The 16,596-nt window shown below is 41.2% G+C and overlaps 1 protein-coding gene across 1 annotated transcript in view; it reads left to right on the forward strand.

Annotated features, from left to right (window-relative positions):
- The window catches only part of NUAK2 (NUAK family kinase 2), a 46,514-nt gene that overhangs the window by 16,939 nt on the left and 12,979 nt on the right, over positions 1 to 16,596 (forward strand). Inside the window, exons 2-5 of the mRNA XM_082245678.1 lie at positions 6,547 to 6,667; positions 12,460 to 12,611; positions 12,815 to 12,880; positions 15,952 to 16,071. Of these exons, the coding sequence (XP_082101804.1) occupies positions 6,547 to 6,667; positions 12,460 to 12,611; positions 12,815 to 12,880; positions 15,952 to 16,071 (459 nt within the window). The remainder of the gene's footprint in view (positions 1 to 6,546; positions 6,668 to 12,459; positions 12,612 to 12,814; positions 12,881 to 15,951; positions 16,072 to 16,596) is intronic.

A 16,596-nucleotide genomic window follows, 5' to 3' on the forward strand; every position in this document is an offset into this window, starting at 1 on the left:
GGAGTGACGAGGCCTTGGGCCCTTCCACTGCGTCTGGACATACTCTCTCAAGGTCCGATGTTCTACCCTGCTCTGCCATCTTTAAATTTGATGGCTTGGCTATTAGATCCTAAAAGACCAGACGTGAATGGGGAATTGGAGACAGCATTTTTTAAGTCTATGTATTGAAGAGATGTTCTGCTTTTTTTTTTTTTTTTTTTTTTTTTTTTTTTTAATTTAAATTTAAATGAAAGTACCTGAATTTGATTTTAGCTTCATGAGAGGACATGTCAGAGGAAGAGAGGAAGGGCAGTGCTAGGAGTTAATCCGGTACTGCTTACAGGAGAAGAGTGAGTCATCAGTCTGCATTACTGAAGTAGAGAAAAGTTAGGTCACTTGTCTGGTTGTTTTGTCTGACTTAGCTAAATCTCCGAACTGGATGAACAAAAGAATACAAATTCTTTATTAGGCAAAACATGTATTATTTGTTTTATTTTTTTATTTTTTGCCTAGAGTCTGGCTGTCAAGAACTGGGTTGTAATGTAGTCAGATTCAAAATCAGTTTGTCCCATATACATTAGCATCTAGAGATTAGTCAAAGATAATTAAGTGTTTTTTTTTTTCATATTTTTTTTAAGGTTTTTATGTTTTTAGGCTGGCCATAACTGGTCAAATTTTGTTGTATGGCAATTCCTGATTATCAGAAGTCAATCTCATGTTTAACGTCTGTCGCACGGGAGTGTTGGAAAACTTTTGTGGATCAGCAGCTGCAACCTTCATTGTATTCTGACAGTGAGGTCGTCCTGTCAGAATACAATGGTCAAGTGGGAAGGATTCCTCCATCGACCTTGTTTGAATGGGGGGATCTGTTGTGTGGGGCTTTTTTTTTTTTTCACCTAAACACGGAACATGCGGCTTTGTGTCTCCTTCAGATGAAAGGAGTCCTGGCTCCAGTGTGAGAATGAGTGAGTGGGCAACTGGGTGGAGGGAAGTAGGATGCCCTTTCTTTACAGTGTTAAGGTTTACTTATTTTGCTGCGGTGAATTAACTTCCATAGCAGTGGTGTAAGAAATAACTGAAGATGAGGTACAAGAGTCCAGTGGGTGGAGATATTTAAGAAGCAAGTGTGCATCATGGAACTGTGTGGGAAGGCTGAGAAGAATATGGTGCTGATGAGGGCTCATTCCTTCTGACTCAAAGTTGTGGCTCCCAGATCATTGAAAATTACTGTGGTGTTTTTTTACTTTTCTTTTCTTTGCCAAACATACCCTTTAAAATGCCACCCTTTTTAAATGTCATCTTCCCAATGGATGCATATTGTAAAAATTTCAGTAAAGATCTCGTCCAAAGAAGCGCATGTGTGGTGAGAGCTTTTGATAACTTTACCATACTTTCCATGTGCTGCTTTCTTTAGTAAACAGTGTGGCAGCTCCTGATGCTCGGAACACAAAAAGTATATTAAAAGTAGAAGGTAGAGATGGCCTTTAAGATGTCCCGATAGTGTAGGAGTCTTTGAAGATGCTAAAGAAACCTTTCTTGAGAGAAAAATGTAGGCTGACATTGCTGGTTTTTCATTCTGCAAACACTTCATGCTGACTCTGTGGCTTCAGTATTTTGAACTCCTAGGCCTCATGCACAGTGGACATTTCCAAAACAAATAAGTAGATAAGGACTTGTGACTTTAGTCTGACTTTCCTGATTTGTATAAGTGTCAGAGGCTTGGAAACATGTCAGAAGGAGGCTGCAAAGACAGGCTCCACATTTCCTCCACTTGCTTTACTTTACGTTAATTCGGTTTGGTGTTGAATCCAGACTATCTTATAAAATCACATAAGATGCAGTGTTTGGATGCATAAGTACTGTCTTACAGTACTGGAATACTTGCTCAGTTTCTCTGCTTTAGTCCGTCTTGCTCGTGACTAAGTGAGTCTTAAAATATGCTGTAAGGGCTCTTTCACACGGGCGATCCGATCAGATCCGCCTGCCAGTTTTTTAGGCGGATCTGATCGGATCCTCCATGCAGCTCTGAGGCAGTGGATGGCAGCGGAGACACCTCCGCTGACACCTGCTGCCATCCGTATCCGATCCTGTCTGTGAAATCTGGATGGCTGGAAACCCTATTTTTCCATCCGTTCAGGGATTGGATCGGATGAGAGCGGACAGACGGTCTGCTCTCATCCGATCCCCCCATAGAGAGCAGCGGGGGCTGTGACACCTCCCTCTCCGCACTGCAAGCGGAGACGGAGCTGTCATCCGCCGGCTCAGCGGGGATCGTGGATCGATCCTCGCTGAGCAGCACGGATCCGCCTACGGAGGCGGACCATGTGAAAGAGCCCTTAATGTTGTTGTCATCAGTTCAGTCACGTCAAAATGGATGAAGTATGTATCAGTTTGTCATCAGTTTTTCATGAGTTTATTTTACATTCACTACCAATGCAAAAACAGATGGAAAAAAGTACCATTTGTCAGTTTAACTTCAGTTTTTTGTCCGATCCATTTTTTAACGCAAGAAAAATACAGCTTTGATCAGTTTAAAAAAACGGATGATGGTGGATGTAAATGGATGATCATCCATTTTCCCATGCATTGATGTCTGGTTTTCATCCGTCGATGGATGAAAAAAGGACAAATGGACAGCATGTGTGAAAGGGGCCTTAAAAGAAACAAGAAAACATGTCATTGCCAAATCCTATAATTTTAGTAATCCAGTTTGAGCAGTTTTTCTTATAAAGGTGTGAACAGTTGAAAAGATATGCCCCGTTCGCCATGTCCTAGGAACTGAAATTTTTTAATTTGACCCTTGATGCATGCTGGTTCTGTAGTAGTTTTTTGTGTGTGTTTTTAATATATATATATATATACAAAAATACTTACACTAAAGATGTGTACACACCCTTTTGAAAAATCAAAATTCCAAATGTGTGCTGAAAAAAAAAAAAAGGTTGGGGGATAATCCTTAGCTCCAAACCATGTGGAAAAAAACACATAACAAAGGGACCCCACTGGTGCAGTACCATTTAAATCCACAAAAACAATATAAAATGCCGTATATGTATTTAACTTCTCAAGCGCATATATACATCCAATAAACAAATGAGAGGGATAGGGGAGCTCACTCTAGTCTGAGATGCTGCAGCGTGAAGTACATAATGTCCACGGAGCCAGATGAATCACCCTGCTCACCTCGATCACTCCTTCAGTCTGTCCTGGTGAGCAGGGTGATTCATCTGGCTCCGTGGACATTATGTACTTCACGCTGCAGCATCTCAGACTAGAGTGAGCTCCCCTATCCCTCATTTGTTTATTGGATGTATATATGCGCTTGGCAAGTTAAATACATATACGGCATTTTATATTGTTTTTGTGGATTTAATAAAGTGTTTTAATGGTACTGCACCAGTGGGGTCCCTTTTGTTATGTGTTTTTTCCACATGGTTTGGAGCTAAAGATTATCCCCCAACCTTCTGGTTTATATGAGGACCGCTGTTGCATTGCCTTGGTGGAACACCACAGCCAACAGTAATATACACAGCGAAATTTGCCTTATCCACGAGAGTGGTAGGCAACAAATGAGGGTGAGTTGCTAATTTGACGGGTGTGGAGCACATCGGTGGTGGATCTAATTTGGGTGCCACCCTATTATTAGCACTGGAATCTCACAAGACAATTTGGTTTATCACGTTTTTATAGAAGTTATTTTTTGGACTCGCATTTATTTACAGTATATTTAGTTTTTTGGATTCCATATCCAACATTCATATTGTGGACTTAATTTCTGGGCACAGTTTATTGATGCACCATTATTTGATTTATTGAGGATTGCTTTCATTGTCATGGTTTTCTTTCACTATTTTCAATATACAGTGGGTATGGAAAGTATTCAGACCCCCTTAAATTTTTCACTCTGTTATATTGCAGCCATTTGCTAAAATAATTTAAGTTCATTCTTCTTCCTCATGAATGTACACATAGCACCCCACACTGACAGAAAAACAGAATTGTTGACATTGTTGCAGATTTATTAAAAAAGAAAAACTGAAATATCACATGGTCCTAAGTATTCAGACCCTTTGCTCAGTATTTAGTAGAAGCCCCCTTTTGATCTAATACAGCCAGGAGTCTTTTTGGGAAAGATGCAACAAGTCTTTCACACCTGGATTTGGGGATCCTCTGCCATTCCTCCTTGCAGATCCTCTCCAGTTCTGTCAGGTTGGATGGTAAACATTGGTGGACAGCCATTTTTAGGTCTCTCCAGAGATGCTCAATTGGGTTTAAGTCAGGGCTCTGGCTGGGCCATTCAAGAACAGTCACGGAGTTGTTGTGAAGCCACTCCTTCGTTATTTTAGCTGTGTGCTTAGGGTCATTGTCTTGTTGGAAGGTAAACCTTCGGCCCAGTCTGAGGTCCAGAGCACTGTGGAGAAGGTTTTTGTCCAGGATATCCCTGTACTTGGCCGCATTCATCTTTCCCTCGATTGCAACCAGTCGTCCTGTCCCTGCAGCTGAAAAACACCCCCACAGCATGATGCTGCCACCACCATGCTTCACTGTTGGGACTGTATTGGAAAGGTGATGAGCAGTGCCTGATTTTCTCCACACATACCGCTTAGAATTAAGGCCAAAAAGTTCTATTTTGGTCTCATCAGACCAGAGAATCTTATTTCTCACCATCTTGGAGTCCTTCAGGTGTTTTTTTAGCAAACTCCATGCGGGCTTTCATGTGTCTTACACTGAGGAGAGGCTTCCGTCGGGCCACTCTGCCATAAAGCCCCGACTGGTGGAGGGCTGCAGTGATGGTTGACTTTCTCTGGAGCTCATCCACCGTGATCTTTGGGTTCTTCTTTACCTCTCTCACCAAGGCTCTTCTCCCCCAATAGCTCAGTTTGGCCAGACGGCCATCTCTAGGAAGGGTTCTGGGCATCCCAAAAGTCTTCCATTTGAGGATTATGGAGGCCACTGTGCTCTTAGGAATCTTAAGTGCAGCAGAAATCTTTTTGTAACCTTGGCCAGATCTGTGCCTTGCCACAATTCTGTCTCTGAGCTCTTCAGGCAGTTCCTTTTGACCTCATGATTCTCATTTGCTCTGACATGCATTGTGATCTGGAAGGTCTTATATAGACAGGTGTGTGGCTTTCCTAATCAAGTCCAATCAGTATAATCAAACACAGCTGGACTCAAATGAAGGTGTAGAACCATCTCAAGGATGATCAGAAGAAATGGAAAGCACCTGAGTTAAATATATGAGTGTCACAGCAAAGGGTCTGAATACTTAGGACCATGTGATATTTCAGTTTTTCTTTTTTAACCACTTTACAACCGGAGGATTTTGCTGTCTTCCGTCCAGGCCACTTTTTGCGATTCGGCGCTGTGCGACTTCAACTGACAATTGCGCGGTCGTGCGACGCCGTACCCAAACGAAATTTACGTCCTTTTTCTCCCACAAACAGAGCTTTCTTTTGGTGGTATTTGATCACCTGTGCGATTTTTACTTTTTGCGCTATAAACAAAAAAAGAGCGTTTATTTTGAAAAAATAACAATATTTTTCACATTTTTTTATATGAAATTCCCCCCAAAAAAGATGTAAAAACCAATTTTTTTAAAAGTTTTTGGCCAATTTGTTTTATGCTACATATGTTTGGTAAAAAAAATCGCAATAAGCGTATTTTGATTGGTTTGCGCAAAAGTTATTGCGTTTACTAACAAAGGGAAAGATTTCTGTCATTTTTGGTGTTTTTTTTTTAACGCGTAATGGCGGCGATCTGCGATTTTTTTTTTTGCGGGACTGCGACATTGCGGCGGACAGACCGGACCCCTGACTGACATTTTTGACACTTTTGGGGGTACCAGTGACATTACTGCAGTAATCAGTGCTATATATATGCACTGTTACTGTAAAAATGACACTGGCAGGGAAGGGGTTAATTTTATTGGAGAGGGAGGGGTTAATGTATGCCTGGTGCTTACTGACGTGTAGGGGGGGAGGTGACTATGTGATTCATGGACAGATCGGATGTCCAGCTATGCTGAACAGTCCGATCTGTCACTCCCTGTCACTATGGAGATCCGCCCGCTGTGTTTACACACAGCGGGCGGATCTCCAGACTCGATCCCCGACGATCGGGTAAGAGCAGCGGCGATCGCCGCTGCTCCTCCCCTGGCCCGACTCCCGCTGTGAATGAAAACAGCGGGAGCGAGCCTCCGGCGGCGCGCAAGCGCCGCCCAGAAGGGGAGGAGTCCAGTCACGTTAATACTACGTGACTGGACGGGAACGAGCCACTCTGCCGCAGTAGTATTACCGTGAGCGGTAGTAGAGTGGTTAATAAATCTGCAACAATGTCAACAATTCTGTGTTTTTCTGTCAGTATGGGGTGCTATGTGTACATTCATGAGGAAGAAGAATGAACTTAAATGATTTTAGCAAATGGCTGCAATATAACAAAGAGTGAAAAATTTAAGGGGGTCTGAATACTTTCCGTACCCACTGTATATAATATAATTCTGAAACCTGGATTCAACCATTTTTAATACACCAGTAATCATTTTATATATATATATATATATCTTTCTAGGTGGCCATTAAGTCAATCCGCAAAGATCGTATAAAAGATGAGCAGGATATGTTGCACATCCGGAGAGAGACTGAGATAATGAGTTCCCTCTGCCATCCTCATATTATATCAATATATGAAGGTAAGGATAGCCATTTTATAATACTAACAGATGCTTCTATAGTAGTATATTGCAAACTAAATAGGCAGGCAGGTCCAGTAAGGAAACTGCAGTAAAGAGATGAAAAATGTAGTAGCTCATAATGCCAATTTCACTTATACATAAGCTACTTGCTATGGGGGCTCAATTCCTAACCGGCCAATGTCTGTCTATAGACATGTGCAGCTACTACCCCCCCCCCCCCCCCGTTGCCCCCATGTCTTCTGTGATGACCTTAAAGTAAGGAACTGTACACCATGTTCACTATATGGACCACTTATGTATATACATTGATCATGTTCAAAGAAAACTAACAGAAAAAGTTTTGTCTTTACATACAGTTTAGAGTTCATGATAGCAATCCTGTGGTAATCGGATGCTGCAAGTTAGGTTTTTCCCACTTTTATTAATAAAACCGCACCCCTTGAAATCGGCACACATTAGAGAGTGACATGCTTGTACAGGTCTATAAGCTGCAGGATACAGGACATGGCTGTGCAGGTATAGTTCTCCAGCAAGCCAGTTTAATTCCTGAACTGCCTGAAAACTGAGACTAGTCATGTTTCGAAATTGCTGTTCTGACAGCCTCTTGGTTAGCCTGTTTTAGAACAATAGATCTGTGTGTGACACACACTAGCTTATTAAGGTTTGCTTTTTTTTTTTTTTTTTAAAAAACACCCCCCTTGAGGCATAGAGAACATGGCAAAATTGCCCAACTAAATAATTAACCTAATTTTAGCTTAAATATATAATACACGCACATGCAGTTGAGAAGAGACCAGTAGGGTGTAGGGTAACAAAGTTGGTAAGGTAAAAAAAAAAAAAAAAAAAAAAAAAGCGAAAGGAAACCTGCGCTGAGAAATAAGGAGTCTGACATTGCTGACCACCTCCTAGAAATGCTGGTTGTCTGGCTGTTTCTGTATTCAGTACTTTAAATCACCGATGCAGTGCAAATGTGCAGCCAATCTAGTCAGCATTTCTAATATGCATGTTTGTTGCTGGGTCAGTGATTTAATGAATTGAGGCCTCTGGTTCAACACCATAGCAAGAGAAATGGCATTTTCAGAAGGAGCAGTCATCCTCTGGTTATCTTTTTGTATCACAGAGCCTGTCTGGAAATTGTGATTTGGTTAACCGCTTTCCGACTAGCTGCCATAGTTTTATGGCGGCAGGTCAGCTTTGTCACATGAAACGACATACCTGTACGTCTCTTTGCCGGACCGCAAGCGCCCATTTGCCACAGGGGATTGCTCCCCATGGAGACAGAGCGGCGGTCTGCCGTTGTAAACATGGCAGACTGTTGTTCTGTCACAGACTGTCAATTTTGAACACAGGGATCCTGTGTTCCTCTTATTTAGGAACACGGGTCTCTGTGTTCATGCAGCAAGCCCCCCCCCCCACACACACACAGTTAGAAAGCACCCCCTAGGGATACATTTAACCTTTTTAAAGCCCCTGGTGCTAACCCCTTCCCTGCCAGTGTCATTAATACAGTAACAGTGCATATTTTTAGCACTGATTACTGTAGTAATGTCAGGGTCCGATCTGTCTGCCATAATGTCACAGTCCTGCTAAAAATCGCTGATCGCCGCCATTCCTAGTAAAAAAAAAAAAAAAAAAAAAATTACATAAATCTTTCCCTCAGTTTGTAGACACCATACCTTTTGTGCAAAACAATCAAATTCCACTTATTGGGATTTTTTACCAAAAATATGTAGCAGAATATAGATTGGCCTAAAATTATAAAAAAAATTAAATTTTTGAAATTTTTTTATTTTTTTTTTCATAACTGTCGCTCCTTTTTTTCTTGTTTATAGCGCAAAAAATATAATACGCACAGGTGATTAAATACCTCCAAAAGAAAGCTCTATTTGTGGGGAAAAAAGGGGCATTTTATTAGGGTATAGCATCGCACGACTATGCAATTGTCCGTTAAAATAACTGTGCCGAATCGCAAAAAAATGGCCTGGTCATTAAGGGGGCAAAACCTTCTGGTCCATAGAAACATAGACTGTGTCGGCAGATAAGAACCATTTGGCCCATCTAGTCTGCCCAATATATCTGAATCCTATGAATAGTCCCTGGCCCTATCTTATATGAAGGATAGCCTTATGCCTATCCCATGCATGCTTAAACTCCTTCACTGAATTTGCAGCTGAGGGGGAAAATCATCCAGTCCAGAAGTGGTTAAGCTAGTTATTGTCATTTTAATCAGACTTTCTCTTTGTACTCCTATGTTATGCTGCATAGTCTGAATCAGAAGTGCTCAACTTGTGGCCTGTGAGCTCAAACTTTAGAAGCACAGACCCATGCTCTGGGATGTAATTAACGGGTTGCAGACCCTCCATCCCAGAGCACCAGAGTGCAGGGAGCAGGCACCAGTAAACTTCTGCACCTCACTGTGACAAACAAGGTCCAAGACATGGATGAGTGAGTTTGGGGTGGAGAAACTTTACTGGACTGCACAGAGTGCTGACCACAACCCGATAGAACACCTTTGGGATAAATTAGAGCAGACTGCGAATCAGCCCTTCTCGTCCACATCAGTGCCTGATTTCAAAAGCGCTTCTGGAAGAATGATCCAAAATTCCCAAAGATACAATCCTAAACCTTGTGGACAGCGTTCCCAGAAACGTTGAATCTGTTATAGCTGCAAAGGGTGGGCCAACTCAATATTGAACCCTACAGACTAAGACTGTGATGATAGAGATGTAAATTATTATCATTAAAGTTGGGCTGTTAACATTGACAGGAATGTTGAAGTCACCAACCTATATCATTTATTTTCTTTACTTCCTTTTACTTGTGTAACATGCAGCAATGAGAAGCCATTATATGCTGTCTAGTCCGGGTACTGAAGTACAGAGCGAAAGTACATGCATACAACAGAAAGCACAAACATGGGTCATGCTTATCTATAAAAGAAGATAAGACGGGGCTGTAAAATTATAAGAGTTCAGCCACCTGGCCTACACTGGTAACATTTTATGGCTTGGTGAACTCCATTGCACCTTTTTCTACGCGGCATGGGGAAGAAATTGAACAATCTGCGGCCTCAGTAGATAATTCCCTAGTGATGGAGAACATTTAATAAACTGCTTTGAGCACCATTGGTTTATTTAGTATGTGTTATTGACACTGAACCAGACTTGCTGAACATTGAGAAGAATTGTAGGAAGACGTCCATAGAGACATGTTCTACTGGATTAATTTAGGAGCTATAAACGTTCTAATCAGTAATGGGAAGTGTTAAGTGCAGCCTTATGGCTCAATCGTGGCCCATGTATGTTCACCCCACTGCAAATTATTTAGATATGTACATGAGCTTGAAAACAAAAATGTAATATATTGCAGCTTACTGGTTCTTAGATGTGGTGGCTGCATTTGTTTTTTACTTTTTCAGCTTAGAACATTTTTAGAACAAACAAATGGCAACCACCGAAACCCTATACTGGCCTTTGCAGCAAATAGCACATGGAAGGGCGATGCATGTCAAAAAACAACACATAAAATTTCCCAGCTCACTTGCCAGTCTGCAGCAAACTGACTTGTCCTGTCTTAACAGTTGATGTTTAACCACTTTACAACCGGAGGATTTTGCTGTCTTCCGTCCAGGCCACTTTTTGCGATTCGGCGCTGTGCGACTTCAACTGACAATTGCGCGGTCGTGCGACGCCGTACCCAAACGAAATTTACGTCCTTTTTCTCCCACAAACAGAGCTTTCTTTTGGTGGTATTTGATCACCTGTGCGATTTTTACTTTTTGCGCTATAAACAAAAAAAGAGCGTTTATTTTGAAAAAATAACAATATTTTTCACATTTTTTTATATGAAATTCCCCCCAAAAAAGATGTAAAAACCAATTTTTTTAAAAGTTTTTGGCCAATTTGTTTTATGCTACATATGTTTGGTAAAAAAAATCGCAATAAGCGTATTTTGATTGGTTTGCGCAAAAGTTATTGCGTTTACTAACAAAGGGAAAGATTTCTGTCATTTTTGGTGTTTTTTTTTTAACGCGTAATGGCGGCGATCTGCGATTTTTTTTTTGCGGGACTGCGACATTGCGGCGGACAGACCGGACCCCTGACTGACATTTTTGACACTTTTGGGGGTACCAGTGACATTACTGCAGTAATCAGTGCTATATATATGCACTGTTACTGTAAAAATGACACTGGCAGGGAAGGGGTTAATTTTATTGGAGAGGGAGGGGTTAATGTATGCCTGGTGCTTACTGACGTGTAGGGGGGGAGGTGACTATGTGATTCATGGACAGATCGGATGTCCAGCTATGCTGAACAGTCCGATCTGTCACTCCCTGTCACTATGGAGATCCGCCCGCTGTGTTTACACACAGCGGGCGGATCTCCAGACTCGATCCCCGACGATCGGGTAAGAGCAGCGGCGATCGCCGCTGCTCCTCCCCTGGCCCGACTCCCGCTGTGAATGAAAACAGCGGGAGCGAGCCTCCGGCGGCGCGCAAGCGCCGCCCAGAAGGGGAGGAGTCCAGTCACGTTAATACTACGTGACTGGACGGGAACGAGCCACTCTGCCGCAGTAGTATTACTGTGAGCGGTAGTAGAGTGGTTAAAACCAAGGGGATTTGTTTGCACATGCTTGCAAATGCGTGCGTAGGCTGCAGCACCCACATCATGGCACCCCAGTCTACTGCAGTCCTAATTATACATTTTTGAGTCTCCTGAATTGGAGCACATATATAATAATGGTTAGATCAAGGGCAGGTATGCCTGGAGGGAGCCCACCCCTTCTTAACAGCCAGCCTGCAACAAACTTCTTTTCTGTACCTTAAGTCCCGGTTCACACTGGGCAACTTGTTAGGCGACTTAGCCGCCGGCCAAGTCACGCTCCATTCAGTGCAATGGAACCGTTCTAATTGGAGCAACTCAAGTCGCTCCGACTTGGAAAAAGGTTCTTGCACTACTTTGGGGGCGACTTTCATTGACTTCTGTTAAAGAAGTAATTTGCAAGTCCCGCTGAAGTCACGCTGCACGGGGTGGCTTCAGAGTTGGGCGACTTTGAAGCTGCCCCAGTGTGAACCCAGCATAAGGGGGCAGGGAATTCTCCTCTCTTTTTTTTTTTTTTTTTTTGTTTGTTTGTTTTGTTGTTTTTGAAAACATTTTTTAAAAACTACAGAACACACTATTTTGATTTTTGTCAGCAATGACCGTGTTGCTTCCTGTAGCTCAAAAGAGAGCACAAAGATCCTTATGTAATGGAGATGAACAAATGCAGACCTGCTTGAAATGTATCCTGTATAACTATGGCTTTCCCCATAAACAATATATATATATATATATATATATAAAAAACAATGCTGATACTACATCTAAGGACTGGAAAGCAACAATATACAGTACTACATTTTTCTGTTTTGTGGGGTTTAAATGCATTAACATTTTATGCTATATATAGATAAATGGATCTAAAATATTTTGTCATAAAAATCTAAATCGATTTCTACAAATATTATTGCACAGTTGCTTTTTGTTAAGTTTGGCATCTGCCGAAATAATAATGTGCCGTACATAAGACGGCATGAGAACATTTGAGTACTGCATTTCATGTTTAGTTAAATGTAATATATATTTTTCTACAGAGGTAGTATTAACTACTTATACTGAAAGAACTCCTCAAATATATGGTTTGACTACTGCAGGTGTACCTTTTCACGTAAATAAGGACTTTTTGCCATCTAAATTTATGTATGTGTGCTTATATTTTGCATACTGAATTGATTCTTTCCTCTACAACAGTGTTTGAGAACAGCAGCAAGATAGTAATTGTTATGGAGTATGCAAGCCAAGGTGACTTGTATGATTACATCAGTGAACGCCAGAGACTCAGTGACCAAGAGGCACGGCGATTCTTTCGACAGATTGTATCTGCTGTACAGTATTGTCATGCGGTAGGTATATATATGCTGGCAAATTAAGTTTTTCAGCCTTTCTCAGTTTACTAGCTAATAGAGTACAATAATCCATGGTAATTGGCCTTCCTTTTACTGAAGCCAGACTAGTACAAGATGAATTCCAATTGTGAACTTTACTGCTTGCATGGCTTTACTATTTTATCGTACCATAATCTAAAAAATGCAATCTTTCTTGACAGAATGGGATTGTGCATCGGGATCTAAAGCTTGAGAATGTACTTTTGGATGAAAATAAAAATGTGAAGGTGAGTAGGTTGTTGCATGGTTTGGTACAGTTTTCGCCTGTACTTTTTGTCTTTGTGCATTTTGCTTTTAATGCACCATTTGCCATTAAAGAAAACTAGCCAAATTTTGGTCCACTTTAATCACAGAAGAACCGCTTGTGACATGTACTTGTGTGTGTGTGTGTGTGTGTGTGTGTGTGTGTGTGTGTGTGTGTGTCTCTAAACCATGTCCCCCATGGACACTGTGATCTGAGAGGCAGAAATTGGACTCGGTAGGTCTGGGTACTACCTGGAAAACTAAAGGCCTAAAACAAAAAAAACAAGTTGACATACAGCTTGATATTGAGCAAGTTTATGGATTATTCCTTGATCCAATTTTTTTAAAGGACACACTCACCTTTGGGAACCTGTTACATGTTCCACCCTTTTTAGGGTGGAAAATGTAACCTGTTCCCAATGCTGCAGCCACTGCCTGATTTCTGCCTGTATGGGCAGAAGTTCCTTTGCAGCAATCGGCTTGTAGTTCTTAATGAACTACCATGGCGCTGTGAAGCACCGTGGTAGTACATGGATTTTTCCTGTCAGTGTATCTGCTTGTCCGCATGGGATGTACGAGCACACAGATACACTGACAGTTCTGCAGGAAACCTTCATAGCACCAGCGATCTGCTGATTGCTGGGGCAATGCTTTACAGGCTCCATAAATAAATGCATACATTTCAAATAAAAAAAAAATTATTTTTTAGATGAACTTTATCCTTTAACCACTTCATGTTAGGATGTACCTGTATACCCTCAAGTTTAAGTGGTTGTACTGAGATCATGGCTGCAGCTGGGGGTGGGAAGAAGGTACATCTGTACTGATCTCGGTTTGATCCGCTGCATTTGAGGGCAGAGGTGAGATATGGGGTGTATTCGATCTCAGATCTCTCAGTAAAGAGTACCTGTTACTGCCCGGGTTATCACAAGTGAATTTACCAAGCTGATAAAATAATAAACTGAAAAAAAAAATGTAAAACACCCCCGTGCTTGTGTACAAACGCATACGTAGGTCCTGCACAAATATAGAAACGGTGATTGAGCCACACATGTGAGGTATTACCATGAATGTCAGAGCGAGAGCAATAATTCTAGCATCAGACCTCCCGTGTAACTTGAAATTGGTAACCTGTAAAGGCTTTTAAAGCGGTTATAAACCGCTGCCCTTCTTTCTTCTTCTTCCTCCTTTCTTCGTTCTTCTTCCTCCTTTCTTCCAGAGCCACGATGACATCACTCCCATGGGAGCCACTGGTCACGGCACTGGGCTCTGGAGAAACAGCACAGGCGGCTGTTCCTTCACAGTGCATGCACCAGTGGTTTTTACTGGCTGCATGTACAGTTAATATCTCCTAAACGGTGCACGTTTAGGAGATATTTACACTACCTATAGTTAAGCCTTATAGGCTTACCTATAGGTAAAACTTAAAGATGGAAGTTTACGTCCTCTTTTAAGCATCACCCATAGAGATGTTGGATACCTTTTATCGCCGTTCCACGGGTGTGCGCTTGTGACAGGTGGTGAAGAGACATTGTTGCACCCTCACTGCCCCTTTTAACCTTTAGAAATCCGCACAACTGCACATTGCAAGCGGTTGTGATGCAGCCATATTTAGTTGAATGGATTGTGTTTGATGGGTGATACTTCCCACTGTGCATAAAGGGTGATCGTTTTTGCTGCAGTAAAAATGTCAACTGCCTTTGCAGCTTGGGGGGGGGGGGGGGGGGGTCAGGATGTGCTCAACCACATGTAATGCAGCATTTACAGAAATAAAATGGGCAGTAAGGAGGTGATTTAGGTGTGGAGGGGCGGTAAATATAAATACTTGGCTAAATCCCATGTTTTTATTCCCCCCTCTCAAAGTGTAAACTAGCCTTTAGACAGCTGGAGCAGTTTACTTAAGAAGAGTAAGCCAAACTAGTGCAGTAGTTTCCACGAAAGCTACAGAAATTGCTTGTTTGCAGTGACTGACTCTAGAGTTGTGCAACAAAATATTAGGGCAAGGATCCCATCATTTTTATCCATGCCATTTTCATTAGTTTAATATTTTAAGTATTCTTTTGATTCAAAAATCAGAAGCAAAGTCATATTAAATATGAAACAAACAATGGATATCCATTACTTTTGTCCGTTTTGTCAGTTATTTCAGAGAAAATGATTAGTTATTTTTCCGTTGAAGGATACCAACAAATTCGTCCATATCTTAGCGCACATTATGGAAAGAACTTTGGGAGGGACAAAGGTTTCCCTTTAAGAACAAAAATCAATTGTTTATTGATGTCTGTCAGGTCCAATCAACGTGTGTTCTTGGCATGTCCTTAGTCTATGTGGGAGGATAAAAAAATACCAACTTCCTTTTTTGGTATTGCATAGGTAGAATTTCTTCATGCACTTTACTCAATGATCTACTTTTAAATGTAATGTCCTTTGGTGAAGGTTCAAGAGTATTGAGGCGTATATTTTCTTACAGAAACTTCCTGCTATGCAATCGCTGCCATAAAGCTTTAAAAACTGTATTATTCAGAAGTTGGGAATTCCCCCTACTAGCAGTGCTAGCTCACTTTTTATCTTGACAACTAGTAAGACACTGATAACACGCACTAAAAAAAAAGTAATTACTTTACAAGACTGGTATTTTGGCCCCTAGAGAATGAATACTATGCAAAAATGCCAACCAATTCGCCTATACGGTACTGTAGCAACAAGTTAATACAGTCCGCAAGCTTTAGGGATTTTGGTTAAAGTAATTTAGAGCAAAGTACTTTGATAAACCCATTGCAAGGTGCTTATTTCACAGTAATGTCATTGTCCTGTACAATCCTTCCTGTTTTTTTGCTGTTGGTGAACTTTACCCTTGCAGTAGGAGACATATTTAAATGTCTGTTGGCAGTGTTCCACTATCTATCTGTGCAAATACAGGAGGGAGGGGTGTTTCTAGTTCATTTATTTACAGGATCCTAAATCAAGCAACATACTGTTAACCCGTTTAAGTCTTATGCCACCACACTTATTTACCTTTTTATATTCTATACATTTTTTTTTTTTTTTTTTTTAGATTGCGGATTTTGGACTTTCTAATATCTATCATTCAGATAGATATCTGCAGACGTACTGTGGTAGTCCCCTTTATGCATCTCCTGAAATTGTCAATGGCAGACCTTATATAGGACCAGAGGTAAGATTGTGTGTTTGTCCTCTCACCCACTCACAATCCATTTTTTTTTAATGTAGTTCAGCTGCTTTCTGTAACGGAAGCCTAAACACATTTTTATGCCTTTGAGACATACCTGCATTTTTTTTTTCTTACCACATCTCATGACTGCACATTTGAGACCCACCTAATACAAACAGGATTTTTTTTTTTTTTTTTTTTTTTTAATGCTTATGAATGCTGTTCTGTGGCAGCAGAGCTGCACCTAGTTATTTTATAAAGTGGAGTGAATAATGTACATACAGTATATCTTATCTACCTCACTGTATATTGCTTGCACGCATTTTAGCAAAAGTAATTCACAACATGCTATAACTTGTAGCAAGCAGTTGTTCTCATTTTATGAAGGTCCATTATACTTAATTTTAATTGTCTCACTAAGCAGTTGCCAGTCCCAGGACGCGGGTAACCTCCAGGGACAGTCGACCCCTGCCTGCAGGTTCCCTCCTCCCATCCTTAAATTCCTCAGTGGGCTGGGCTTCCCCACTC

This window comes from Pelophylax lessonae (assembly GCF_965119305.1).
Source record: "Pelophylax lessonae genome assembly, chromosome: 2".
NCBI lineage: Eukaryota > Metazoa > Chordata > Amphibia > Anura > Ranidae > Pelophylax > Pelophylax lessonae.